Raw genomic sequence first — 9695 nt, 5'->3', positions numbered from 1 at the left:
ATGACTCAACTTTTTCAACTTCAGTGATGAGCCAAGGTGAAAAACTCACTGGTGCATGTGTTGGTTTCTACATTTTACCAGAAGGTGGCGCAATTATATTCAGTCTGCAGCGTCTGGGCCTCTGGCTGCAGGTGCAAAAGCGATAACATGGAACTATAGCAGCTGAAAGACTTGTAGATCCACATCATTATAACAATGAAATAAACTTGAATGAATTGCAAATATGCAGCACAAACATGTACAATACAATCATAGAGTAGAACGTTTTCAAATTGTGCAATAACTTGTCATCACACTCCGAATCCCATGTGGCTCCCAGGTATCTCTTGACATCTCCACAGCCGCTGATAAAGATTGGGGATTTTCTGCAAATTCAGTGGTTCTGAAACTTTCAATTTAAATACAGTAGAGCTCTTACCCGCCCCGTCCAGACAGCCCCTCCCCAAACTCCAGCAACATCCCACCGTCTGCGCGCACGGACTTTTCTCTCCATCTCCTCACTCTCCACAGACAGGACGCACCACCTCACGCTCCGGGAATGGGATCTTTACTGGGTTCAAAGAAAAACTTCCAGTTCTTTCGAGTTTACGCTCTGCAGAAGTTACTTTTCAAACTGCAGGGATAGTTGTTACTGGAGAGTGACCGCAGCAAAGAAGAGCCGCTGGCCAATGATCTTTAAGACGCACCAGACTTTCTCTGACTGTCAGGGAGAGTTTCAGATGCTGGGAATCAGTGCAGCAGAATAAAGAGGTCTCCAGTCCGTTTGATTACGCAGATATCCTTACTTACTTACATTCCTAAGTTAATGTGAGGCGTGCGTAAAATACTTGTGCGTAAAGTTGGAGCTGTTGCGCACGTTTCAGTGTGAGTTCTAGTGGCGCAGCGCGTATAAAAGAAAGATAATTTGCTAAATATCAAATCTGTGCGACGTGTTAATACCTTGGCAGCCATGGCTAGATGGTTCAGAGATTTCCCCATCAACCTGAAGAACGGAAGCGAAAGGGTCCGCTCGGCATCTGAATCAGGTCCACAAGCTCGAGCCAAACCATCGTTTTCTCGAGACAGTTTGAAAGGTAATCAACGTAAGGATGGAGGAGTGGGGGGGTTGTTAGCGGGGAGAAACAGGAAAAATTCGGCTACGGAATTGGGTCGTAATAACACTGGGTCTGGTGGGACCGTCTGGGACAGTCTCACTTATGGGAAAGGTCGCAAGAGCTCCAAGATCGAGGCCACGGGGGCACCAGACGAGAACCGTCAGGTCAGGACTTCGAGTCTGGCGCAAGCGTACATCAGCAGGATGATTAAAGTGGACAAAGGAGACAAAAACCCCAAACTCAACGGGATAAGTGAAAAGAAGAAGCCTGACAACGAGAAGGGAAGGTCTGACATCAAGACAACGGTGAGTAACTCAGAGTGATGATACCAAAGATAATGTAAGCTCACTTTTTGATCTTCATATTTCATCTGCTAGAATCAAACCATGAAAGTCAGAGGTGGTTTTTAGCAGAATGCATGTTAGGAGTCAATATGGGGAATGGTGTAAAATACAGATTTGTCTGTGGGGCTTAATGTCAGTGCCTCTCTTTGTGTCTTCCCTCCCCACCTCACTTCATAAACCTGTATTCATTTTCCATTGCTCTTAAAAGAACACAGTTTCACTGCATTGTGTGACATCAAACAGGCAAACACAATGCACTGACCTCTTTGCACAAGTATTTCCGCTTGTCCCTTCATTACTTGTCACTCAGTCATAGACACCACACATGCACACACACACACACACACACACAACACACACACTGTAGTGCATCAGATCCCTCTCCCTCTGTTGACTCTGATGTCTCCAGGTGAATGTAACATCTGAATAGGTAGCAGGACCTCAGCATTGTGCCTTTATGACTGGAATATTTTCCCTTCTCACACACAGCTGATTATCCTGGAGGACTACGCTGATCCTTTTGATGCAGAGAAAACCAAGGAGCAGAGGGAGGCTGAGAGAGCCGGAGTGAATGATGGGTACATGGAGCCCTACGACGCCCAGGTCATCATCACAGGTGGGGTCAGGGTCATCACCCGTCTCAGCAGTTAAAGGTGGTGTTTTCTCAGAAACTGATGTTTAAGACAAAATTAACTCAAAGCAAATCAAAACTTAATATTGGTGGTGCCATTAAAGGAGACGTTTACCTTTACAAATGCACGATTGTACACCCGCATTTTCTACACGTGTTTGCACTCACACTCGTGCTAACGGACAGTTTTAAAGGCACATAGAGAAAAGGTTGGACCCTCAGTCTTTGCACTAACTTCCCTCCTGGCTGGCTGTTGCCATAGGAACAGTATTGTGCAGGGACAATGGGTGCAGCTTCCTCTTCCAACTTCCTGTCTCCTGCTTCTGTTTCCTTTGCCCCATTCTCTTGATAGGAACTTGGCCCCAATGCCCCCCCCCCCCCCCCCCCCACACACACACACACACACACACACACACACACACACACACTCATAGACAGACATATACACACAATACTTTGTCCCGTAAATCAAAAGACCCCCCCCCCTCAACCTTCCCCAAACCCTACAAACCCCCCCAACTCCCCTCACCCACTGCCCATCGTCCCAATCACTTCCTAGCAGTCAGGAAGTGGCCTGGTCAGCCAGCCAATCAGCAGCTGTGTTGACCTTTTCTTCCTGTAGGTCCATTGTTTGGTCACACAATAGTGCAGACACGCAGGCTACCTGTCGGGCAGCAGAGAAACACATGTGAAATTCCTAAAAATGCAGCGACTTCTCACAACAGGAACCATGCATCAAATCTGTATGTATGTTAAGAAAACATTGAAAACTCAAATAAAACATCAATGAGAACTGTTTGACAACTCTACCAGTTCGTAATGTCAATAAAATGTGCAGTGTTTTAAATGAACTTAATTTTGCTTGAGCACCAGTTTTGACATTTTCCCCTTTTCTCTTTCTAACTGTGACAATCAGGCACACTCATTTGAAAGAGACATTATGCAAATGAATACTGAGATGCTTGCAAGAGGTACATGTCTGGTCACAGGCAAATTTAGGCAAATAATATATTTGTTTAGACTAGCATCAAAATTTTACATGTAAAAAAAGAGACTGCATATCAAGGTCATCAAAGGCCTCACAAAAGTGGAGTTCACTAATACAATAGAAAATCAAGCACTTATTTAATTTTTCTGAGAACAGGTTAATTGTCTGGTGAGTTAAACAGATGGGGAGACTGACTGTAGTGGCACAGCTACAAGAAAAGGTTACAAGAAAAATGTGTTTAAGATGAAAAGAAAACCTTTACCATCTATAACCATCTACCATTATATGAGGTAAACTCCTACACTTGAAAGCTGTTAACCAACTAATCATGTGACCTTTCTGCTGTAGAGGTTCGTAGACGTGGCTCCAAAGACCTTTTGAAAGTGTGTGTTCTGCTGGACCGCAGCCACAGAGAGGGGAAGGGAGAAGAGGGGAAGCCCTCGCCTCCGAACATCTACGACACACCGTATGAGGGTGGAATGGAGGGCGATAGCGAGGGGGTGTGGATCCCTGTCACGCGACCAGAGTCTGACGTCCGTCCCGCCGGAGAGTACGAACTGCCCTGGGAGTGGAGAAAGGAGGACATTGTCAGAGCGCTGTCAGGTAGAGAGAGGGAGAGAGGAATGACGGGAGGGGTGGGGATGGGGAGTTAGGGTGTGGAGGAAGGATGCCACGAGTTTTGTTTGCACAGTGATGCCACAACAATTTTGCGTTTGCTTTAGAGAGGAAACACAACAATCCCGCTGAATCAATTTCCAGAGACATGTTTACTTTGGTAGCTCTGGTATGCTTTGATAGAATTCTGTTATGAAAGCTTGATTTTGTCTCTTTTGCTTCCTTCAGCTCAATTCGAGGCAGTGGATTGTTCTCCCACTAAAGAGAACAGTTCTGCCTCCAGCCGCCAGCAGCAGCAACAGCAACAACAGCAGCAGCAGCAGCAGCAGCAGCAACAACACACCCTGAGACAGAAGAACTGGAACCATAAAACCCTCATCTCCTCTCCTCCGTCCTCCTCCTCTTCTTCCTCCTTCCCGTCCTCCCCTATCCTCAAACTTTCCCCTCTCACGCCCCCGTCTCCCTCGTTCCCCACCCTCAAAATCTCACCACTCTCACCCTCATCCAGCCCCAACAAGCTTTCACCTCCATCCCCGACCTCCCTCAGTGCCCCACTGGATGGGGATGAAGCTAAAGTGGACCCCGGCCTGCCCCTGGAGAAGCAGAGGTAAGAAGAGAGAAAACATTGTTGTAGCTCCCAAACTTTATAAGACATTTCCCCCTAGTTCATCTAGTTCTCATCAGGAAAATGTACAAAATGAAACAAAATAGTGACATAGACAAAGTATTTCTGACATCACTATAAAGATCCACTTGACTGCACTGACTATGAAAATGATATAATGATAAAAGAAGGAAAGATCCTCCTTGACTCCCCTCACAAAATATACAAAACTATTCAAGTTAGCTTACTTTTATTGTTAGAAAGAAAACATCTCTGAGAAAAATGTATATACCATGTATTTTGACTTTTGACTCCATGTCCCGTCCACTAACATGGAGGAGGTAGGATTTATGACGATCAAGATGCTTTGGCTTCACATTTGGAGAGCCATCGGTCAATAATTAAAAAAAATAAGAAGTCACTTGTCATATAGAAGTTAACAAGTCCTGGCTTCAGATCCAGGCTGATTTTGAAAAAGTATGTTCCCACAGTTCAACGGGTTTGACAAAGTGGAAACTCTAACACATCCACGAGAAAGACTTTAAAGGTCTGTTTGTGTTTTAGTTTGTTGATCGACGTGATCTGCCTCTTACAGTCTGGCATGAGCTTTAGCGCCCACCACAGCTTCCAACTGGATTAGAGGATCGAGGTCTGCATATTAAAGGGATAGTTCAACAAATAATGAAAACTCTTTCATTATCTCCTCACTACTATGCCAATGGAGTTTGGCCCAAACAGTTTACCCCTGAAACTCCTAAAGTGTTTTGTGGACTCAAACACTTCACACACACCTTCACACGGCCTCCTCAGTGTGGCTACAAATCAATTCCTCTGTGAAAAAGTTGTAAAAGCAATCAAGCCGATTTTCCTGATCAGAGGCTGATGGTCCTCTTGGCCAACATCTCATTTGTATTTAACACTTGGCACTTGTTTAAGTGAAATTGAGGACTTATTAATGCAAACATGAGCCAGCAGCAGCCCATGATGTGCTGAATATAAATGCTGGAGGAAGGTGAAGCTTTCACATGGAACTCGCTCAGAGCTCAGGGCATGTTCACATTTGCTCCTCTCATGTTGTGGCTGAATGTCAATGTGTTTTGCCTCCAAGCATCAAGGCCACATGTTTATATATACAGCTCTCGCCTGTAGTCAGCTGCCAGCACCACCATGTGTCCCTCATAGGCCTCCCATATTTATCCTTATTTATCTCTTTGCCCTCTCAAGTTCACCTTTGACCCTGTTAACCTGTTCAGTCCACAACATACATCCATCTGCCTGATTTACGTCCAGTGCAAACCATTGTCAGCCTGTTTCATTCCCCCTGTCACTCTCACTTTCTTCTCTCACCATCATTGCCTATCGTTTACTTGACATCTGACTTATCTCCATATGTCAGAGAGCTATATGTCATTGATCTACTGTCTCTCTGTGCACCCCCCCACCCTCTCTCCAAGCTGGTACCATGGCAGTGTGAGTCGGCAGCAGGCTGAGGCTCAGCTGCAGCGCTGCAGGGAAGCCAGCTTCCTGGTGAGGGACAGCGAATCAGGAACCAGCAAGTACTCCATTGCGCTGAAGTGAGTCTGGGGATGTGCATGCATATATTTAGTTTTTGTATACATTTTTGTTTATGATAATTGTAATGCAACATTTATTTATGGTTTTTCAGTTTGTCTTGAGCTCTGTTACAATTTTGAAAGTGGGAGTTAATATTTGCAGATGTCACCAAGATGCTGTTTGGTCTCTTTTTACTAATTAGACACAGTATCAGCCTGTAACCTACAAGGCATTAATGTTAATGCATGAGAATTTGTGCTGTACACTACAGACAAAAAAACAGTTCTCTCGGGCATTCAAGGGAATCCTGTGTTACAGTGTATGTGTGTGTATTTGTTTGTGTGTGTGTGTGTGTGTGTGTGTGTGTGTGTGTGTGTGTGTGTGTGTGTCTAAGTGCACATTTGTTGCACATTGCTCGTACATTTGATCGTCTACATCATTAACCCCACTTACACATCCACTGTGCTCAGCAAGTCTAATTTTGGGAGAGACTGATAAGAGAGCCGCTTCTTCTTACATTGTGTATATTATGCTCTCCCACGTCTGATAACTACTATAACTTGCTTCACTTCTCTTCTATTAACTTGCTTCACTGACATTTTCTCTGTCCTTTGTTCCACCAGGACCAGTCAGAGTTGTGTGCACATCATTGTGGCTCAGACTAAGAGCAGCAAGGGCCTGGGCTACACACTGAATCAGAGTAGCTGCGTGTTCTCCAGCATCCCTGAGCTGGTCCACCACTACTGCACACACAGACTGCCTTTCACTGGAGCCGAGCACATGACCCTGCAGCATCCTGTGCTCAGGCCGCACTGAACATGTGTAAAAGGGACAAACAGACACACTGGAATACACGCATTACATGTGCAGATACAAGCAGAAGCACGTATGACACAACCTCACACATAATACATGCGAACACATACATGCATACTCAAAGATGTGTTGCTTTGGATTAAGAAGTTTTAGCTCTCCCAAGTGCTACCTAGTGGTCAAAATTACATACTACAACAAATACTGATCACATTATTAGTGCTGACTGTTTCCAATCTAAAATAAACACACGCACGCACATACACATACATACACACCACCCTGTTTGTCAAGTTACAGAAAAAAACATGTCTCTTTCCTCAGTCTGCACCATTTTTTTGTCCATTGACTCGACAGATCCACTCTCTCCCCTGCAAAACCATTGATTTGTGTAATGCCTGCAACGATGCACATGAAGCACGGCTCTTACTATAGCCAATATAATACAGGAGTAAATGGAGACGAGGCGTATAACCTCTTCACCAGATGCCCTTACACAGAGGTGCTGACATCATCAATTAGCACCATTCCATCCTGTTAGGTCTTGGTCTGTGGGATCGATAGCCTTGATTGGAGTATATTCATTCATCCATCTGACATGTCAATCAGCTTATTGATCTATCCTGAAAATCAGGCTGATTTTCCAACCGCTCTGTCCGTCAAGAAAAAGAGCTGTATTGATTAGATGATTAGAACTAGTGTAGAGGGAGGGGTGATGTAACATTACTGTATCCAGCCGGCAAAATTGTTTTAGTGTGTGTCAGTGTGCAGACAAATGCGTGGATATTTGGCCCATTTACTGGCCTTCAGTGTAACCTGAATATGAAAAATCTATGATTAAAAAGATGTCTTATTGTGACTGCACCCAAAAAAAATGTACTGATTGTATGCATAAAGGATGTATGTATGATTGTTGGGTCAACTGCACAATGATGTGGGCTGTGTATTGTTGTTGTTAAACATTTATTCAGTAAATAAAATGAAATTCATATTAACTGAAGACAAACAGTGTTATTAATAGACTTGCCTGCAGCAAAAAGTCAAATCTGGGTCCAAGAAAAGCGGCACTGAAACAGAGATGAGAAGCGAACTGGAGTGATTCTGTGTGCTTTTCTCTAGAAGCTGTAAAATCATTGACCTGAGTGTGAAATCAATTACAGTCACACACATACACACACAAGCACACGTACACGCACGTACACTTTTGTCGTCAACAAATCCCGACAAACCTGAGTACAGAGAAGTGCACATACAAAATGCACACACAAATAGTGAACACACAAATAGCATTTATTCACACCACAAGCTAAACGCCGGTGTATTCAAATCCTCTGCCTACACACACACACACACACACACACACATACACACACACACACACACACACATACACACGCATGAAGCTTCTCACAAAGTACAGAGGAGCTTTATCCTTACAATGATGCATGGAAGCATGTGTTTTGTAAGATATGTCTTACCAGTAAACACCAGTGTATATGTTTGCAAGAGTATCTCTCAGAGAGAGAGAGAGAGTGTGTGTGCGTGCATGTGTGAGGGTGTGTGCAAGCGTGAATGTGTGCATCGATGTTTGTGTGCATGCAGTCCTGTTGTGTGTGTGACAGAGATAGAGGGAGCGTGAGACAGAGGGAGAGGAAGAGAGAGAAAGGGAGTCAGATTTTTTCTGTTCAGGGATTACCAGGTTGCCATGGTGATTAGTTAGAGTGAGGTAGGGCCATCTCTACAGGGAATGAGTGAGGAGAGACAGACTGCAATATAAAAAAAGCTATGAATAACTGTGACTGCTGCCATAGTAGCAATGTGCTCCCCCACAGAATAGCCTGCCTGGTTTGTGAATGGAGACTAACCGCATGTGATGTCACAGCAGAGCCAGGAAATATGAAATAAAACACACATATTTTCTCTCTTTGTCAGATTACAAATCAGTTATCATTTTTATTTTCAGCACTTTATTGATCATATGAAACCTCCATTTGGTCCACTCAAAAGAAACCTCAGCAAAGGCACACACTTACTTTTACATGGGACTGAAAACAGACTTTCCAGTCGAGGAGCCGTCCCAGATCTTGGCCGGCCTGCTTCCCAGAGTGTCACAAATGGCAATGTTACACAACAGCAGACAGTGCCTAACTATCACCCTTTCTTCCATCCGTGTGATCTGTTATGGTTGGTGTGGTCTATGTTCTCTTAATTAAATCACGAAGTAGGTCTAAACAAACAACAAGCTCAGGGTGTCGGGCAAATGCTTCTTAATTCAATTCAGTTTGTTGATAGCGTGGAAGTTATCTTCTGTCGGGCTAAAATCACATATCTCCAGATTTTGGTGATGTTTTCAGATAAAGTGAAAGATATTCAAATTATACCCTAAACCCATTGCACAATAATCAAAATACAAGTACCTCAAGAATCTCCAGATACATCACACAGATCTAAGTCTTATAGTATTAATCAGTGTGAGATTCATGGGTCAGATTTGTATGCTGTTAATCAAAGTGTTGCCCGGACTTGACAGAACCACAGGAAGTACTCGCAGCCACCAGAAGACAGAGAATGACAGCGAGAGAGGAAAGGGACAGAGCAAAGAAGAGAGCGAGAGCAGGAGTGTGATGGGGTGTTAGGGGAAGACAAGCACTCGTGGGGGTCCCAGCTTGTAAATAATTCAGAGAGAGACTCACAGCACTCAGTGCAGAGGAGGAGCACTGTCAGGTCAGCTCATTCACTGCACAGGAGAGGCAGAAGGGGGAGAGAGGGGAGGACTGTACGCAGAGAGAGAGGGGGGGTAAAGATAGCAAGAGAGAGGAACACATCACTGTGGAAGACTTTGCGTGCATGTGCATGCATATGTGCATTTGTGTGCATAGCGTGGACTTATGCACGGGTGCATGTGTGTTTGTTGTGTGCCAGCTGCGCATGTGTGTTCTCCTTTGTGTGTGTGTGTGTGTGTGTCGGTGATTAAAATAGACAAAATGAAGGAGAAACAGGTCGTTTCCTCTTGGAGCTTTCGGGTTTCTCTTAGTCACCACGGCAACCGCCT

General features: G+C 44.4%; 1 protein-coding gene across 1 annotated transcript; it reads left to right on the top strand.

Annotated features, from left to right (window-relative positions):
* The first annotated feature begins 434 nt into the window (after window positions 1-434).
* Window positions 435-7649, top strand: she (Src homology 2 domain containing E). The gene is made up of 6 exons (XM_069537627.1): window positions 435-1399; window positions 1928-2054; window positions 3406-3660; window positions 3901-4279; window positions 5731-5850; window positions 6454-7649. The coding sequence occupies exons 1-6, from the start codon at window positions 950-952 to the stop codon at window positions 6644-6646; spliced, it is 1524 nt and encodes a 507-aa protein (XP_069393728.1). The 5' UTR covers window positions 435-949; the 3' UTR covers window positions 6647-7649.
* Window positions 7650-9695: the final 2046 nt, after the last annotated feature.

Source organism: Paralichthys olivaceus, chromosome 13 (genome assembly GCF_024713975.1).
Source record: "Paralichthys olivaceus isolate ysfri-2021 chromosome 13, ASM2471397v2, whole genome shotgun sequence".
Lineage (NCBI taxonomy): Eukaryota > Metazoa > Chordata > Actinopteri > Pleuronectiformes > Paralichthyidae > Paralichthys > Paralichthys olivaceus.
This window is presented reverse-complemented; position numbering and strand designations above follow the sequence as displayed.

Bases quoted from the DNA above. Each gene is read 5' to 3' on its own strand.
- she (XM_069537627.1), top strand. From the start codon at position 950: ATGGCTAGATGGTTCAGAGATTTCCCCATCAACCTGAAGAACGGAAGC. The intron at 1,400-1,927 runs GTGAGTAACTCA...TCTCACACACAG, and splicing joins GGTCTGACATCAAGACAACG to CTGATTATCCTGGAGGACTA. The intron at 3,661-3,900 runs GTAGAGAGAGGG...TGCTTCCTTCAG, and splicing joins CATTGTCAGAGCGCTGTCAG to CTCAATTCGAGGCAGTGGAT.